We start from the raw sequence: 20,557 nt of genomic DNA on the forward strand, positions 1-20,557 counted from the left end.
ATTTTAGTAAATGTTGATGCACATTTTTATAATAAAATTTTCATCTGTGCGCTTGTATTTGTTTTCATATATATTGTTTGTTAAACCCCTTGCTGTAATAATAATAATACAAATAATTATAAACAAGAAACTAACTATAGTTTTACAACTCAGTTGAATTTATATATTTAAATGGACGTGGATTAGAAAAAGAAAACACTTTTTTAATAATTTGTATTATTTTATTTTCATCTATCCACTTATGCTAAATCCCTGGCTGTAATAATAATAATAATAATAATAATAATAATAATAATAATAATAATAAAATCAAAGAAACAAAATATAGTTTTACAACAATATAAATTTAAATGGACAACGGGATAGAACAATTAAAGTCTTGTTTTATAATTATAATAATATTTACACTAATATAACTAAAACAACCATTAACATTTTTTCAAAAATAGTTTATTTTTATCAAATCAGAAAATAATGTTAAAATATAAGTTATTATCGATATTTTACAACATTTCATTGTGTTGACGCCATCTATCCATGCTCCGTTGACTCGTTTATAACGCATTGTCTGGTAAATGTAGTTCTTTTGCACTCTCGTTCCGCACACTGGGTCGGCAATAAAACTACAACTCCCAGCAGCTCGTTCACCTAATCGGATCGAAACCGTTCTGTTAAAGCGCCCTTGTAATGTTTACTTCTTATGAACAACGGCGCGTCCTCCTCGGTTAACACTATTGGATCAGATACTGTATCAAATGACGCATACATCTTTTTGTCAGCCAGCTATACGTTAAAAACACGGAATCCTATCGGCTGCGAGCGCGATCTGGAGTATTAGCGGTTCATCCTGCGCCAGAGCTCTGTGTTCATGATGGCGATGTTCCGCAGTTTTGTGTCCGCCGCTCAGATCAGGCAGCATCAGCAGCAAAACGGAGCCGCTGCAGCCGCACCTGGGGAGAGTCTGGAAAGCCAGTTCTCCTGTCCCATCTGTCTGGAGGTGTACCACAAACCTGTCAGCATCGCAAGCTGTGCCCATACGTGAGTACGGTGCATTTAAAATGTTTTTAATTACAGTGTCTGCATAAATTCAGAGACTGGCATTGACATGCATACATGTGTATCACCTAAGTGGGGTCATTGCATAGATATTTTATGCATCAGTTAGAGGTTGCATCGACCTCTTTGTCTCATAGGGTCGTTATAACAGTAGACCACCACCTCACGAAATAACATCCTTAATACATAAGTCTATGTATCATTTACTGTGTAGTTATTACATTATTGTTATTGAAGAGCCATTCAGTGACGTCACTCTTTAAATATGATCAACTGCTCTTATTTGTGTTGTTGTTGTTGTTGTTGTTATTATTGTTGTTTACTTCGACTCGACATTGGCATCGTTGGCTGTTTATGCATGTTGTGTTGAGCATATCATGTTACTATTTACGTTTTGTAGAAAAAAAAAAACATTGTAGACATCAGTCTTCGGGTTTCTTGAGCTTCACTGCCTATGACGGTTGCGCTGGAGAGAACAAAAGCGTCGCGAGAAGCCGCGAGTGATATTTGGCAGAGTCGATTCGCAAATGAATCGTTCTTTTGAATCGGTTCGTTGATTAATGTCCAGTGGCGTGTCCAGACTTTATTTAGAGTATGATGGCATATGTGGGGCACAGACTAATCAAGGGTGGTATGAAGTGTAACATAGTAATAAATTATTATTATTATATTTAATTATTATGATTTATTATTACCATTATTAATAATATGGTTTGCTTTTTATTTTTTTAAGGAATTTCAATAGTGAAATGTTATTTAATTAAATAATGTATTAGTATTATTATTATTATTATTATTATTATTAAATATACTGAAAAACAGAGGTATCCCACTAGCATGTATGTCTAAAAGTTTTGATTTTTTTCAGTATCATTTTTGTGTGTGTGCGGTGTCTCTTAAAACGGCATACATGTTATGGACACGGCTAATATGGTTACCGCCTCTTTACATAAAATTGTAGTATCAAATTCTTCGTTGTTTTTTGTTCTATTATATTTCAAAATAATATTTGATACAATTAATTTGTATTATTCAATTATAATTATATCACAATGCACCATGATAACATCATTTTTTGTGTGTGTGACAAGTATCACTTTCAAACTTCAAGGGACAGTTCACCCAAAACTGAAAATTGTCTCATCATTTACTCACCGAATATTTCTGCTCTGTAGATCCATATAATGCCAGTGAATATTGACCAAAACCTTTAAGCTCCTAAAAGCACATAAAGGCATCATTATAGTAATCCACATGACTCCAGTGGTTTAATCCATGTCTTTTAAAGTGATATGATAGCTGTGGTTGAGAAACAGATCAATATTTAAGTCCTTTTTTGCTATAAATTCTCCTCCCTGCCCAGTAGGGGGCGATATGCACAAAGAATGTGAATCATCAAAAACAAAACAAGAATACCCACACCTATCATATCACTTCAGAAGACATGGATTAAACCACTGCAGTCCTAAGGATTACTTCTTTGCTCCCTTTATGTGCTTTTTGAAGCATCAGAGTTTTGGTCACCACACAATTGCATTGTGAGGACCTACAGAGCTGAAATATTCTTCTAGAAATCTTTGTGTTCTGCAGAAGAAAGAAAGTCATACACATCTTGGGTGGCATGGGGGGGTGAGTAACCTTTTTGGGTGAACTGTCCCTTTAACTGTCTTCAAGAGTTCAATTCAGTTGATAGACAGAAGCAAATAACACAAAAACAGTTAACATCGAACAATAGAAAAATGATGAGCAATTTATAAAAATTGGCCTATAAACCTATTGTTGGAATAAAATGAATAAATATTGGCTTCCATTGAAATATCTTACCGCTACACTCCTAATACAGACAAAATGCACAAAAAAAACAAGATACCAAGACCAGGCAGCTACTAGCCGTCCGTGCAGATAATTATTAAACCGTAATGTCTAGTGGTAATTCGTGGTACTGCAAGCAAATGATTTGTTTACAATAGGATAATGAGCTTTATCAGTAAACTCAAGACGTTTTGCTATAGACTTTGTCTTTACAGGATTTTTCGGCATGTGTGTGAATGCGAGCACTGATTACGGGAAAGCTGGTGCAGTGTGAATAAACAAAATCTTGTGAAGTCTTCTTCACGGGTGCGCTTCAGTGTAGAAGTCTTCCAGATGAGACATGGATTGATTGTGCATGCATGATTTAAAGGTTCTGCCCAGTTTTGCTGAAGGCCCGCCTCCGATTTGGGAAATGACCAATCTTTTATGACAAATCCTTTATGCATTAAATGTCCAATATCAGGACAACCTCTTTAGCGCCACCACTGGTCTGTGTTCGGTTACTGGAGGGATGATGTTTAGCAGTTTAAGCTGCTTTGGTTTCCTTTGATTTGGCTGCACCCTTCCTCATCATCATAGAAAGTAAAAGTTTTTGTTTTGTGTGTGGAATTGTGCTGAGTCTTAAAACTAAACAACATCCCCCTTTTTTTAAGGAACAAGAACCCCAAGCTTTAAAGCAGCTGTGTGCAGGCTACTGTGCTTCCCTTATCAAAAATTCATTTTCCTGAAAGGGCACTGAAAGGGCAAGGGCAGTCCCAGGGTGTTTGCATGATTTAGGTGACAAATAACGCCCTCTCCTCCTAGTATTGCTCTTATCGTTCCTCCAGGTGCACGGCAATCTCTATTTAGGAAAACATGCTTCATTCTTCACAAAATACATTAGAGATTACATGAATCAGCACTTTAAAGGCACCAAAATACAAAGCACATGAGACTGATATATAGATTCAGAATTGAAGCAGCTGAGATATACTGACAAATGTGTCTCTAGTTGTATCATTTGTTCTGGAATTGAAAAGGGCGATACTGCTCCATGACCAAAGAGTGGCCAATTTAGCCATCCAAAAGACTTTGGCAAAGCAACTGTGAGGTGTCACGAAAAGAGAGCTGAGCCGAAAGGCAAAGCTCTCGATCTACCGGTCAATTTTTGTTCCTACCCTCACCTATGGTCATAGGCGGAAATCGCGGGGGGTCGGGGGGGTCAGGACACCCCCCCATCTGAGGGTTGTCCCCCCTAAAATATAATTAAAATATGTGTATTGTAAATAATATAATGATATATTCTGAAAATAATTGTTTAAGAAATAAAATAATACAAATGCAAACGGGGCAACAACAAAAAAAACCTTGGTGTCCCCTTCAAAAATTGCTCTTCAGAATTTTTATGTTTCTTGTCCCCCCCAACATTTTGATGAAATTTTCACCCCTGCCTATGGTCATGAAGGCTGGGTCATGACCAAGAGAACTAGATCGCGAGTACAAGCGGCCGAAATGGGCTTCCTCAGAAGGGTGGCGGTCTTCTCCCTTAGATATAGGGTGAGGAGCTCAGTCATCTGTGAGGAGCTCGGAGTAGAGCCGCTGCTCCTTTGCGTCGAAAGGAGTCAGTTGAGGTGGTTTGGGCATCTGGTAAGGATGCCCCCTGGCCGCCTCCCTAGGGAGGTGTTTCAGGCACGTCCAGCAGGGAGGAGGTCTCGGGGAAGACCCAGGATTAGGTGGAGAGATTACATCTCCACACTGGCCTGGGAACGCCTCGGGGTCCCCCAGTCATAGCTGGTTAATGTGGCTCGGGATAGGGAAGTTTGGGGCCCCCTGCTGGAGCAGCTGCCCCGCGACCTGACTTCGGATAAGCGGTTGAAGATGGATGGATGGGTGGAGGATATTTGATTTGATTTACGCTGCTAAATAAGGCATCATCACAGTCTGTGAAAAATGTGTATACTAGCCAAGAGAAATAAATACTAATATAGACCAAACTAAGAAAGGTAGCCAGATAATTAGCTAGCTAGTAAGCCTATTTGCAGTGTACAGACTAGGGTTGCTTGGGTTACTGGTACTAACGAAGTATCGCAATACCAAAAAAAAGTACGATATAACAGTATGTTGTCATTAGCAAAATGGTATAAGATGTGACAGTTTGAATATAAAATAAAAAAAAACTCTGGATATGGCCAAGTGTGATCTTTAAACAGCAGAACGATGTCATTTAATTAAATAATATACAGTCACGTGGCTGCATGCTACAGAATGAACAAGAGGTGCTGCTCTGCTCTGTCATCTGCTTTACACACGCGCACGCATGCTCACACACTCACACAAATGCAACACACACTGCTGGTGCTTCATTTTCATGCAGTGTGTTTAAAGTATAAATGGCTGTTAACACTTAAATGAACTGCTCCGGTGCAGCCCGGAGATTTCACCTCGTGAGTTGTGATGGGAGTATCCCAGCAGTAATGGGGAGTTTGATAAAACTAACCCGTAAAAACAGGAAGAACTCAAAGGTCTGTCAAAATAAAAGTACTTCATTTTTATTACAACGGTGGCATTTGTAGTTAAAGTTTCTAAATGTGTTTAGGCTGCTATTTGTTCATAACAAATACTATAATTTATTATTATTATTGACTAATGGGCCTAACCACAGTAATGAGGATCAATATGGTGTTACCCGTGCTTCTGTGTAATTTCACTGTGAATACATGGACAAGTTCATAAATGGCTTTATATTCTGGACCTCCAAGACTTATGGACATAGTTTTCCTCCTGTGTAAAATATGTTCTGTTTGAATGATGTTTGATATTAGGAAATAAACTGGACAATAAATACAGCTCTGGGAAAAATTAAGAGACTACTTCAAAATGATCAGTGTCTCTGGATTTACTATTTATAGGTGTGTGTTTGAGTAAAATTCAAATTTTTGTTTTAATCTATGAAGTACTGATAACATTTCTCCCAAATTTCAAATAAAAATATTGTCATTTAGAGCATTAATTTGCAGAAAATGACAAACGGTCAAAATAACAAAAAAGATGCATTGAATAATGCATTAGTATTGTGTTGTTTAAAAATGGATATTAACTTGTTTTTAACTTAGGAAGAGTTCAGAAATCAATATTCGGTGGAATAACCCTGATTTTCAATCACATCTTTCATGTGTCTTGGCATGTTCTCTACCAGTCTTTCACATTGCTGTTGGGTGACATTATGCCACTCCTGGCACAAAAGTTCAAGCAGCTCGGTTTTGTTTGATGGCTTGTGGTCATCCATCTTCCTCTTGATCACATTCCAGATGTTTTCACTGGGGTTCAGGTCTGGAGATTGGGCTGGCCATGACAGAGTCTTGATCCGGTGGTCCTCCATCCACACCTTGATTGACCCGCTGTGTGGCATGGAGCATTGTCCTGCTGGAAATAACAATCCTCATAGTTGGTGAACATTGTCAGAGCAGAAGGAAGCAAGTTTTCTTCCAGGATAACCTTGTACATGGCTTGAGTCATGCATCCTTCTCAAAGATGAATCCAGCTTGGCTGAAGCACCCTCAAATCATCACCGATCCTCCACTAAATTTCACAGTGGGTGCGAGACACTGTGGCTTGAAGGCCTCTCCAGATCTCAGTCTAACCATTAGGCGACCAGATGGAGAATCGGTGATGATCTGGGGGTGCTTTATATTATCTATTTGTATATGCTTAATAAAAATTGTCCAAGTAATTTTCTGCTTTGAGGCATTTCATTATTTGACAGTTTTTACTACAGCTATCTGGGCTTCCAGAGCCTTTCAAGTGTCGAAAGCTCCCAGTAAATAAACACGTACTTGACAAGGTGAACACGAATAACCCATCAAAAATGATTCTACGGTCATTTTAAGCTATTCCTCGTGGTCAGAAGCACGACAGCACCGCTGCGAGAGAAAAACAAGCTGAGGGGAAACACTGGTAATGTAATTCTACGAGAGTAGTTTGCTTAATACTGAGGGTTAGGGGTTTCAAATCAAAGGGCATACATTTCTACATCATTTTCTAATGCACTGCCTGCTCTACCCGCTGACAGAATACAGATTAGATGGCATTATATATAGGTGAATAAAGCAGTCCAAATCCTATTCCTGCTATGCCAATTCCACTATATGTTCCTGCCAGGTTACTGTACCATATTGATTAAACTGTAGTGGACCGCCCTCAAAACTAATGTGGGCTTGAATTTCTGATGTTGTCTTGGGCTTTGCACAGAACCGCCCACACTCGAATGTTGACAGCTTCATGGAATGAGCAATGCTGCGGTTAATCTCTAGTAGGAGGAGGGAGGGACATCCCTAAAGATTTATCGTTGCTTTTATAGCCTTTCTGGTTTTCTTTCATCTTGTTTTTTTTATTCTGTTTGTTCAATTTATTTATTAATTCTTGATTTGTTTGGTGTTTTTTGGATCTTGGGTAATTAGTGTGTGGGGGGGTTCCTGCAAGAATCATGTTGTATTAAGAGGAATTGTTCTCCTAAACTTTGGTTCCAAACTTGTATGACTTTCATTCTTTACTTTGTGTAACACAAAGTATTAATCACTATATTAGTCTCAGTCACCATTCACTTTTGTTGCATCTTTCCCCCCCATTCATTAAAAGTGAATGGTGACTGTTTGAAGCGTGTATCTGCTGCTTCTTACGTCATGTTGATATCTCCACGCCATGTTTGTGTTGTAATTTTGGCTCATAATGCAAAATGTATAATCAGTCGATCATTCATTCTTTAACCAGTGTGATTAACTTATTTGTTTTCTAGTGTTCATTACCATGTTTTATTTGCGAATGGAAACTTATATTCAGGAAATCAGGGATGCACAATATTGGTGATCAGATAATTAGCAAATATTGGAAGTGTGACGCTTCTGTTCTACCCATTCCGTACGGGACTCGAACCAACGTCTCCGGCGTGGGAGGCGGGTGCGCTAACAAGGAGGCTAAAGGCTACAGCCTCTAGCGAACTCTGGAGGTCAGGAGAGTGAGGTTTACACACTGCACTGCTGGCTCCCGTTACACTCACCCCCCTAAACCTCACTCCCACCCGGGTCACGGCACCATTGTGACGCTTCTGTTCTACCCGCTCCGTACGGGACTCGAATCAACGTCTCCGGCGTGGGAGGCGGGTGCTACAGCCTCTAGTGTCAGTCGCTAGTGCACCTCTGGAGGTCAGGAGAGTGAGGTTTACACACTGCACTGCTGGCTCTCGTTACAGAAGCATATAATATCAGGGCTTATTTTATCCAATTCACATTGTATGCTCTTTTTCTACGCCAGATCCCAAAAGTGTTTTACCATTATCCATCATTTCTACTGTACATTGAAATATTTTGATGCTACTCTAATATAAACAGTGTAATAATAATAAATGGGTAATTGACATGAAATACTTTTGTGAAGTTGACATATCCTGTGGTGTGATATGCTATACTTGATCTAAATCTGTTTTTAACAGCATTTAGCAAATACGTATTATGCATTCAGCTTTTATAATCTCATTATACATTAAGACTACATGGAATATTTCTACTTTTAAGAACTCATCTGTCAAATGAACTAGTGAAGGCAAAATTGGTGAATAGCTTAAACAATGGTGAGCATTTCCAGGATCGAGCTTGAAATCGTGATCTTCAAGGAAACTGCTGTCAAGATGTGCAGTGAAAAAGAAGTTACATTTTGGTCTTTTCTCACCCAAAACCAAATGGATCACTTCTGAAGACATGGATTAAACCGATGGAGTTTGATGGATTATGTTTATGCTGACTTGATCTGCTTTTTGAAGCTTCAAATTTCAGGCCACCATTCATTTGCATTGTATGGACCTACAGAGCTGAGATATTCTTCTAAAAATCTTACATTTACATTTTTGCATTTGGCAGACGCTTTTATCCAAAGTGACTTACAGTGCACTTATTACAGGGACAATCCCCCCGGAGCAACCTGGAGTTAAGTGCCTTGCTCAAGGACACAATGGTGGTGGCTGTGGGGATCGAACCAGCGACCTTCTGATTACCAGTTATGTGCTGTAGTCCACTACACCACCACCACTTCCTTACGAAAGTCATACATATGATAGATGGCATGAGCGTGAGTTAATTATAATTTTTGGGTGAACTAACCCTTTAATTGTTTGCCTGTGCGCACATGCGGCAGTGGGATGTCGTTGATGCGCTTATGTCTCGCTGGTTTTTTTCAGTGTCTCACGCCATGAGTGCTGCGTTGAAATTTACTGCGATGGCTATTTACACTGAGTGGTAGAGACTGTTTTCACTCTATGTAAATAGCAACAAATAGTATCTTGTTTACTCTAAGTGCAAATAGTTATAGCTGCTATTCACACAAAGGATAAAGTCATACGTGAATATACTTGGGGTATATTGTCTGAGCGGTTAATAAAAATAGCCTTTGCTTGCTAGGTTGGCTGTTTGCACAGTGTTAGGAGACACTGTCTAAGACTACTGGATTCCCTAATTTCTATATGGGCCATGTTGTCTTTCATCGTATTGTTAAATCACCAGAAGCGACGATGGTTTAAAGTTGAGTCTGTTTCTGGCTCCTGCTGTGTAGTATCAGATGGCTGGTGGATATGGGTCTGAATGTTTCAGTGGCACGTTCAAGCAGACTTCGTTAACTCCAGGGCTGATAAACCTGTTGAATTATTCTCCACAGCAAAATGAGATTTCTGTTGTGTTGAGAGAGAAGATGATGGTGAGAGCTGCTGAAGGTGGAGAAAAGGAGGACAGTAACAGGGAGATGAGAGAAACCCACAGTAGAGAAAGATGAATAAAAATGTATTGTAAGGAAGCTTTGCCACTGGAGACTAGTGAATGTGTCTCTTTGTAATAAATTAGGTAATACATTGTACTCTCACATTTTTGTAAATATTTGATTTTCATGTGACAACACTGAAGAAATGACACTTTGCTACAATGTAAAGTAGTGAGTGTACAGCTTGTATATCAGTGTAAATTAGCTGTCCCCTCAAAATAACTCAACACACAGCCATTAATGTCTAAACCGCTGGCAACAAAAGTGAGTACACCCCTGAGTGTATGTGTGTATATATACACTCACCTAAAGGATTATTAGGAACACCTGTTCAATTTCTCATTAATGCAATTATCTAATCAACCAATCACATGGCAGATGCTTCAATGCATTTAGGGGTGTGGTCCTGGTCAAGACAATCTCCTGAACTCCAAACTGAATGTCAGAATGGGAAAGAAAGGTGATTTAAGCAATTTTGAGCGTGGCATGGTTGTTGGTGCCAGGCGGGCGGTCTGAGTATTTCACAATCTGCTCAGTTACTGGGATTTTCATGCACAACCATTTCTAGGGTTTACAAAGAATGGTGTGAAAAGGGAAAAACATCCAGTATGCGGCAGTCCTGTGGGTGAAAATGCCTTGTTGATGCTAGAGGTCAGAGGAGAATGGGCCGACTGATTCAAGCTGATAGAAGAGCAACTTTGCCTGAAATAACCACTCGTTACAACCGAGGTATGCAGCAAAGCATTTGTGAAGCCACAACACGCACAACCTTGAGGCGGATGGGCTACAACAGCAGAAGACCCCACCGGGTACCACTCATCTCCACTACAAATAGGAAAAAGAGGCTACAATTTGCAAGAGCTCACCAAAATTGGACAGTTGAAGACTGGAAAAATGTTGCCTGGTCTGATGAGTCTCGATTTCTGTTGAGACATTCAGATGGTAGAGTCAGAATTTGGCATAAACAGAATGAGAACATGGATCCATCATGCCTTGTTATCGTCACCGGCCGCCTTTATCCCTCACGCGCCACATCAGGCCGATTGGGGACCGGGCGCGCGACATTCCGACCCGGCCCCGCCCCCCTCCGCTCCACAGACGTGTTCAGCCACCCAAATGATCGGAAACATTTCTGAGAGCTTCTAGCAGCGTATGATCTGCATTAAAGGAATAGTTCACCCAAAAATGAAAACGAATTATTTGCACACCCTTGTGTCATTCCAAGTCCGTATTTCTTTCTTATGTTAAACGGAAAAGTAAAAATTTTGAAACTGCTCTTTTTCCATACAACAGATGTACTGTAGATTGTCACCAGTTGTTGTCAAGCTCCAAAAAGCATCATAAAAGTAGTCCATACAACTTGTGCACTACATAGTACACAAAGAAAGAAAGGCATACTATACAGGTTTGAACTAATAGGAGGGTGAATATTACATGATTACAATCTAAATAATTACCCATTACATCATTTACATTTCTACTGAACTATTTCTTTTAAAACCATTCTTAGTAGTAAGATAGGTAATTTCTTAATCAATGATATATCACAACTGGTTGAAGCTTGCTGAAGGTCGATTATAACTGTGCATGTTAAATTAATTGCTACTCTGATATGACACATCAGAGGCATTTATTAGTGTTCAGTATTGTGATGATTAATAAAGCTGCATGTCCAACAGACACCGAGGGAAAGAAATGTGCAGACAGAGTAATGACTGTAGTTCAGCAAATGACATCATCTCTTCATCTTTCTACTGCTAATCTGTATGATGAGATACCTACGGAAGTGTATTGCATTCACTTGAGAAAAAAAAAATCTACTCTGTTTTTCTGAATTAACGACTTAATTATCTCAGAATTATGAGATAATTTTTCATTAAAAAAAATTGTTGTTCTGTTTTTCTGAATTAATGAGATCCCTCAAAATCCTGCCAGGAGCTCTATTTTAGCTGGATTGCATGGAAGTAAACATGTCCCGCCTTTCAAGTTTAATCCGGTTTTATTTTACTTTGGGTCTGGGACAATTTATAGAGATATATTTTAAACTTGGCCTTCAATACAAAGACATTACTGTCTATGACATTTGTAATACTGTCATGGCTGAGACACGCTTTGATCTTCCAAAGGACACTAATCAAGCAATAGACTTGTACTTGCATTTAACACGAGAAATACCGGAATTCTATACTAGAATGGCCATAGCGGTCATTCTGACCGTTCATACTAGACTGTACCAAAATGTCATGTCATATTTACATTCGAAACTTCTATTGAGGTTTTAGAATGAAGCTTCTAATGTCTGTCGTCATATTTTATGGCGTCATCACCCTAAAAATGTATTGAATAAAATAGAATAATATGGATCAAATGGAGCGTAAGCTGACACGAGATAGTCCTACATAATACTGATCTTTTTTGTAATATATAATAGTGCTAGACTATATAAAATACATAGGCCTATATATATTATATATTAGCTGCTAGACTGCCCCGGAAGGTGCGTGCCTCGCTTTGTGTACAGCAAATTTTTTCCACCACAGTGAAAATGTTTTCGAAAGTCTAAACGCCAACAAACATGGATTGAGGCGGAATATTTTGTTAGATAAAAACATGTTGTGAATTTTGGAAATTATTACATCTATCCTTTTTCAAAACATGTTGACTTCTGGACTTTACAACGCTCTGGATTTATTGGAAACAATCCTATGCAGCCACCACTGGAATCAAAATCCATGAATAAATGAATCTGTTATATTAATAATAAACACCAGGACACGAAATTTTAAATCTAATGAATGTGAAAATGTATTGGTTCATCGACAACCACAGAACTTGCTATTGTAGCTAATTACAGATACAAATGTGATTATTTATATTAATAATCACATTTTAACAAGACCAACTCACTCTCTCAGTGAAATATTCTCCCTCACAGGAAGTGGATTTAACTGGATTATTTTCCCCGCCAAACAATGTTCATCAGATATTAATTGTTGTCAGAGTCATTGCCTACTGGTGGTTAGAACATGTTTTGGGAATTGTAAAGAATTTAACGATTCTGGTTCCGATATCACTCAAGCCACATCCGCACTAAAGCTGTCAATGTAAAATTTGAATATTAAAGTTTTCATCGAATTTAAGATAAATGCACATTTTGTGTGCCAAGCACTGATGATGACTTATGGGTCTTTCAGACTGATAACATTCTTGGGGTAAAACAGATGCAGTGCAACAAACAAAACAGAACACAGGTGTCTCAAGACACTTTTTAAAGGTTGAATTTCCTCTTCAGTTGACACATTGTCTAAAAAATGCATTGGTCCTGCGTGAGATGATGAAATATGAAGCAACGTTCAAAGATGTCCATTTAGCACTGGCTTACATAAAAAAGACGGACGGATTTGGAGTGAACGGCCCCCCAGGGGTGGAGGTCTTTCGTGATTGTGTCTTGACTACCGTAATTTCCGGACTATTGAGCGCACCTGAATATAAGCCGCACCCACTGATTTTTAAATAAAATATTATTTTGAACATAAATAAGCCGCACCTGTCTATAAGCCGCAGGTGCCTACCGGTACATTGAAACAAATGAACTTTACTCAGGCTTTAACGAAACACGGCTTGTAACAAAAATAAATAGGCTTTAACGAAACATGGTGTGGCAGCGGGGCGTGGTCAAGCACCGTCCGGGAGAGAAAAGCGGTAAGGGCGCTTACACCTGAGCTAAATTATGTCTAACACCGGTGTCTAATTTCAGTAAGCATGGGGAGAGCGGCATAAAAAGGCAGCAGCCACAGAGCTGAGAGAGTGACACACGTCAGTCTAGTGTTGGCGCATAGAAGAATTGAGAAACTTTATAAAATTGATTGTAAACATTACTGTGGCCATTAAAAGCCTTACCTGGAACGTCAAGTGCCCTGCTGAAAACTGTCACACTGGTGCCCGTGTGACAGTTTTCCCAAGAAGGACATGTGAAGCAGGGCACATGAAATTAGACACCGGTGTTAGACATATTAGCTCAGGTGTAAGCGCCCTTACAGCTTTTCTCTCCCGGACGGGCGCTTGACCACGCCCCCGCTGCCACACACGGCTTGTAATAAAACATTTGCAGTAAATAGTAGCCTACCAAGAAAGTCATTGGTCACTATCGTCCTCGTCCTGTGCACTGAAACCACTGAAGTCATCTCCTTCGGTGTCGGAGTTGAATAGCCTCAGATTTAGTTGTCTTTTTGCACTTTTTGAGTCAATTCCTCACGCTGCTGTTTCCAATGTTTATCATCGACTCATTAAGACCAAGCTCCCGTGCAGCAGCCAGACCAATCGCCTTCAACTTGAAAGCAGCATCATATGCGTTTCTCCATGTCTTTGCCATGGTGAGGGTGACAAAATTACTACCGTAATCAGAATGATGGGAAGTTTGAGCCTTCGATTTAATCTAAACAGTAAACAAAAAAAGTTGTTTTGACCTTAACCCGTTCGGCAATTTCATTGGTCTAATGAAAGCTTCACGCCGTAAAAAACTGAGCACGTCACAGAATGTTTTTTTATATATATATATATATATATATATATATATATATATATATATATATATATATATATATATATATATATATATATATATATCGTTTGAAAGCGGGAAAAATCCATATATTAGCCGCGTCATTGTATAAGCCGCGAGGTTCAAAGTGTGGGAAAAAAGTTGCGGCTTATAGTCCGGAAATTACGGTATGCCTTGCTCTCTTTTCAGCGGCACGTTGCATAAGCATTAGGTACATACATAACAGTATTTCTATCAGGATGACTCGCAGACTTGAGTGAAATTTAAGATGACATTTATTAGATGAATACAAAACAGAAAACGAATGTCTCTCTCTTTGGCGTAGGCCCCGTTTGGCGGTCCGAAGAACTTGTACTCGGAACCGTCATATCCTGCCGGAGATAGGAGGCAGGGGCGAGGAGCCTACCCCCGTGCAGGACGGGACTCAACTGGTGGTGGTGGGGTGGTGGAGGTTGCCATGTTGGCACACTGAAACAGCAATGTGACTTATAAAGCAACGGCTTACATGTGATTGGCTGGGAGTTACCCAGCAAATGGTGCGATGATGTACAGCTGCTAGTCTTCCCGCTAGAACTACGCTGCGCTTACATTTACTGAAAAACACTAATACCCCCAGCATTATAAAGCTTGAGTCTGTGGTATTACTATGGGACCAGTATAAACTACTGAACTACTGTTACTACCATTGAAGCATTTATTTTCTCGTTCCACTTTTTTTTCTTCAGATTTGAGAATTTGAGAACAATAAATTACTTCAACCTGACAACAACAGGACCAGACAAATTGTTGTGTTTCGGGTCAGTTTTTCAAGTATAGTGCGAGTTAGGCGCTGTCACACATGGTTTTGCATGCATCTGCTGTGTTTTTCTATGTAAACATGTGCTGGACGTGCATCTTTGACCTTTGTGGTGCATCACACAATTGTTTTAGACTCCTTGTCAAATTAAAGCTGCACTACGTCAGATTTTTTTGGTTACAGATTTCATAGCACAGTAATGTGCATATTAATTTGTTTAGCATGTAACTATCTCTCTAATTGTAATTATTACATTGCATGTTTCTGCTTATTTTTTCATGTTCAATAAAGTATACTTCATCCCCATAATTATTGAATCCTCGTTTTGTGTTTCTAGTTTAGAGTATTATTGCTTGCAGACCTACTATTGTAATATTAGAGTTAACTTGCATTGTACACTGAGGCTGTAGATTGTAATATAAATATAAATGTATTGTCTTAAATTGAACCCATATCAGCCATATCACAAGTTTAACCTCTTAAAATTGAGTAGTACAATACATACATTAAAGTGTAATGTTTAGTAGATAAAACACTTGAATAATTATATTAAATTATGTCATTAAGAGTGTACATTTATCTCCGCCCCCAACCCCAGCCTTCCTTCAGTCCTCTATATTCAGTGATGGAGTGGCTTGTGTTTGGCTCTGGCCCTGCATTCAAAGTGCCATGAAATGTGGTTTAGCCCTGGTGGAAAAACCCAGAATGATTCATTGCTTTTGCAGTCCCATAAATGCCTGCCTCATCCGTCAAGAGAGTGACAAGGCTTCCACTTCAAGTTCACCAGCCATTTTTGCTGATATTGTCATATATAAGGGCCCTGTGCTTGACATGGTGTGACAGTACTACATCTAAACCCATTTTGAACAGATTTTTGCGTATATCATTAATATGCATGCAGCTTTTATTTTTGCATAAAATGATAGACTACATGGAAAATTTGTACTTTAAAAAATTGATTTGCCAAACCGCATGACCATTTTAAATGGACTAGTGACAGAGGCGTCATGCCCGTTTAGACTAAGGGGGCACGTGCCCCCTCAAATTTTGAGCCAAGAGGATTTTAAATGGATTATGATTTTGAAAGTCCAAAAATGTTTTTGTACGTTTGGTAAATAAGAATGTTTGTGTCATGAATCTTTATTCACATGCCTAAATTCATCCTGGTCCAGGTCCAATCGAGTCACATATGTTTCGCTATATGCAGCATCCTGTGGCTGCTTCGGAGATCGCGCCCAGTGGGAAGGTTGAGCACCAAGGGAAAGTGCATTGTTATGGTAAAAAACGAATGAATTGCATCAACCTCAGTGCAGTTAACGTTTGCCATATATGATCTTTGTGGAATAGTCAATCAGTTTTTTTATAGTCTAACATAGATCATGTTTATGTTTTTGTTTGATCAGTCGCTGTTTAAGCGTAAATGAGAGGTGTGAACGTAGCAAAATTAATGCATTTTCAAAACCAAACATATTAGTGCGGACGTGGCCTTATTGGTGAAAAAATTTGTATCAAAGTATTTTCAAAAACAAACACTCGAGGAATAGACGACATGTACAACTTGGTGAATGACGGGCATTTGAATTTTACGAAAATCTGTAGTTTTGCCATGATTGCAGATTCCATATGTACCTGCCAAGTTCTAGACTGATCTGTGAGTCCATTTGACCAATTCATTAAAAATAACCAGCTTATAAGAGTTATTTGTTTGTGACTACACTGGCCGTGCTGTATGTTGTTGCATGCAACCAACAAAGACAATGCAATTGAAAGACGTGTTGTCTATTTATTGTCTTTTATTATTTATTTTTAGTTTGCATCTTTCTGATCACATGACACTGATCCTGCAATCTCATGGCTCACAAGTTAAATGCAGCAGCATTTTTCCGCTGTTATATAGCCGTGCAAGTAGCATTGGATCAAACCAGCAATCTTCAAGTTAACCCTACGTGCCGCTAGCTCTGATGTGTTTGTTCATGTGTGTGTTCACAGTTTCTGTGGGGACTGTCTACAGCCGTGTCTCCAGGTGACCTCACCTCTCTGTCCACTCTGCCGCATGCCTTTCGATCCAAAGAAAGTGGACAAATCCTCCAGCGTGGAGAAGCAGCTGTCTTCATATAAGGCACCCTGCAGAGGGTGCACCAAAAAAGTGAGTCACAAACAAACTGCTCTGTTACAAAACGAAATGAGCCGCAGACATACAGTGGATATAAAAAGTCTACACACCCCTGTTAAAATGCCAGGTTCTTGTGATGTAAAAGAATGAGACAAAGCTAAACCATGTCAGAACTTTTTGCACCTTTAATGTGACCTATAATGTGAACAATTCAGTTGAAAAACAAACTGAAATCTTTGAGGAAAAAAAAAAAAAAAAAAACTCACAATAACCTGGTTGCATAAGTGTGCACACCCTTAAACTAATACTTTGTTGAAGCACCTTTTGATTTTATTACAGCACTCAGTCTTTTTGGGTAGGAGTCTATTAGCATGGCACATCTTGACTTGGCAATATTTGCCCACTCTTCTTTGCAAAAGCGCTCCAAATCTGTCAGATTTTGAGGACATCTCCTTTGCACAGCCCTCTTCAGATCACCCCACAGATGTTCAAATGGATTCAGGTCTGGGCTCCGGCTGGGCCATTACAAAACATTCATCTTCTTCTGGTGAAGCCATACTTTTGTGGATTTGGATGTGTGACTTTGGGTCATTGTCGTGCTGAAAGGTGAACTTCCTCTTCATCTTCAGCTTTCTAATGGACGCCTGAAGGTTTTGTGCCAGAATTGCCTGGTATTTGGAACGGTTCATAATTCCCTCCACCCTGACTAAGACCCCGGTTCCAGCTGAAGAAAAACAGCCCCAAAGCATGATGCTGCCACCACCATGTTTCACTGTGGGTATGGTGTTCTTTAGGTGATGTGCAGTGTTGTTTTTGCTCCAAACATACCTTTTGGAATTATGGCCAAAAAGTTCAACCTTGGTTTCATCAGACCATAACACATTTTCCCACATGCTTTTGGGAGACTCGATGTTTGTTTTTGCAAACTTCAGCCAGGCTTGGATGTTTTCTTTGTAAGAAAAGGCTTCCGTCTTGCCCTCCTACCCCATAACCCATTCATATGAAGAATACGGGAGGTTGTTGTCACATGTAGCAGTTCCTTTAATGTTGCTGCAGGCCTCTTGGAAGCCTCCCTGACCAGTTTTCTTCTCGTATTTTCATGAATTTTGGAGGGACGTCCAGTTCTTGATAATGTCTCTGTTGTGCCATATTTTCTCCACTTGATTATGACTGTCTTCACTGTGTTCCATGGTATATCTAATGCTTTGGAAATTCTTTTGTACCCTTCTCCTGACTGAATTTCAACAATGAGATCCCTCTGATGCTTTGGAAGCTCTCTGCGGACCATGGCTTTTGCTCTGAGAACTAATAAAATGTCAGGAAAGTCCTACTAGAACAGCTGAACTTTATGTGTGATTAATCAGAGTCACTTTAAATGATGGCAGGTGTGTAATGACTTCTATTTAACATGAGTTTGCATGTGATTGGTTAATTCTGAACACATCCCCAGTTATAAGAGGGTGTGCACACTTATGCAACCAGGTAATTGTACGGTTTTTCATTTTCATTTTTCCCCCACGAAGATTTCAGTTTGTTTTTCAATTGAATTGTTCACATTATAGGTCACATTAAAAGTGGAAAAAGTTCTGACATGATTTATCTTTGTCTCATTCTTTTACATCACAAAAATCTGGCATTTTAACAGGGGTGTGTTGACTTTTAATATCCACTGTAGACAGTATTTTAAGGCATTTTCAAAGGGTAGGCAACTTAGTTATGCTGCGTCCTAAGGCAACTAATTTTAGGCTAATTCAAAGGCAATAACACATGTATCATTCACAGAGGAGTTAATACCAGAATGCAGCCCCATGGTAAATTCATTCAGGATAAAGATTTCTCGAGGCCAGGAACTCTCTGGTGATTTGATGCAGCAGTTTTGTAGATATTTTAAAAATATAAAGTCAGCAAAACATAACATGCTTCTAAAACATGGCCAGGAAAGACCAGATTTACACTGTATACATTAAGAAATTAAGAAGTTATAGGCCCTTAATTGAGGTGTTAAAACTTCTACTCATACCAAGTTTCTCACTTTACCTTCCCCTGTCTCTATGAAACTCCCAGGTCACCCTGGTCAAAATGAGGTCACATATCTCATCTTGCACAAAGGTTCAGGAACAGATGGCCAACTGCCCAAAGTTCATGCCTGTGGTCCCCACCTCACAACCCATTCCCAGGTAAACAGAGCTCCAGGGGTCTTCTCGTGTCCGTTGTGTTATTAGCCGACAGAGATTATTCTGTAACCCTCCATGCCTAATCTAGATGTAGTCAATATATGTTCTTGTGTGTTTGAATTTAAAGTTGATGTTGGGGAGCAACATTTTTCAATTTTCGGGAGGTCAATAAAAAAAAAATCTATTAAATTAACAGAAAAGTAATGTGCATTATTTATCTGAAAGAGAAATGTCAGTATTGTGCTTTTCATTGAAACTTTACTTGATACTTCCAAAAAGTAATCTGAAAACATAACTTGTCATTTGTTCCCTAACAAGGCCTGATGCATGAAAGTGAAACACATAAAACTCTTCCATGTTAATATTTTCCAATCCCACCAGCCTCAACGATTGCCAGGGCATTTTGTTGGTTTCATAGTTTCTATTTCTGTTGCAATTAATGTTGGAAATTCAAAGTGTTTTTTCAAACAAACGAAAGCTTCATTTGTTGTAACTGTAGCGATGTACTGTATATTTGTCTCGTAATGTACCATAGTCATGATGTCACATGTTGCATGTCAACATGACTACGCTATGGGGAAGGAAGAGGTTTTAAATTATATTTGTCTGAAAATCAATTAAATAAATAGAAAAGTAATGCGCATAATGTATATGAAACATGCAAAGTTCCACAAAGTAATCTGAGTACACCTCATTTGTGTCCTAAAAAGGTCTAACACGATCAAGTGAAATGCAATTATAGCTTCCTTGTAATTTTTGTCCTAACCTGCCTCAACAAGTGGCAAGACATTTTACAGCTTCATAGTTTCTATTTCTGACGTATTACGCTAACGAAATTCCAAACAAGGTGCCGTTCACGGGGGAATGCGTTCTTGCATTAAAAAGGTAAGAGCAGCGCAACATATGGAATCTTTTAAATTGACACATGTCATAAAAGCGTGCCATTCCTGTGCAAGATGCTGCATAAACAGCGAGATGCAGCTAAGGGGTCAAAGTCTAGACTAGAGCATGTTTACAAAAATACACATCTGTTAAACCCCGTTCACGCCGCAACGACATTGTTGCATGGTGTCGCTAGACTGTGTCACTTTGGTGTTCCTACTCCAGTCGCTTTAATGTTATTGGTGGACTGCACTTCTGGCCAGAGTAACTTTGGAAATTCTGATAACAGATTATATTAAAGGGGTCATGACATGGTTTTTTTTATTGTATTATTATGTTCCCTTAGGTGCAATTATAGTATTAATATATTTTTTTTTAAGAAAACT

General features: G+C 39.1%; 2 protein-coding genes across 2 annotated transcripts in view; one reads left to right on the forward strand and one right to left on the reverse strand.

Moving 5' to 3' along the window:
- LOC127642770 (uncharacterized) overlaps positions 1-20,557 on the reverse strand; it is a 371,536-nt gene that overhangs the window by 258,297 nt on the left and 92,682 nt on the right. The window lies entirely within an intron of this gene.
- LOC127642876 (E3 ubiquitin-protein ligase RNF166) overlaps positions 667-20,557 on the forward strand; it is a 31,373-nt gene continuing 11,482 nt past the window's right edge. Inside the window, exons 1-3 of the mRNA XM_052125315.1 lie at positions 667-1,038; positions 16,992-17,148; positions 19,180-19,292. Coding sequence (XP_051981275.1) covers positions 869-1,038; positions 16,992-17,148; positions 19,180-19,292 — 440 coding nt within the window. The 5' untranslated portion in view covers positions 667-868. The remainder of the gene's footprint in view (positions 1,039-16,991; positions 17,149-19,179; positions 19,293-20,557) is intronic.

This window comes from Xyrauchen texanus, chromosome 1 (assembly GCF_025860055.1).
Source record: "Xyrauchen texanus isolate HMW12.3.18 chromosome 1, RBS_HiC_50CHRs, whole genome shotgun sequence".
NCBI classification, from domain to species: domain Eukaryota; kingdom Metazoa; phylum Chordata; class Actinopteri; order Cypriniformes; family Catostomidae; genus Xyrauchen; species Xyrauchen texanus.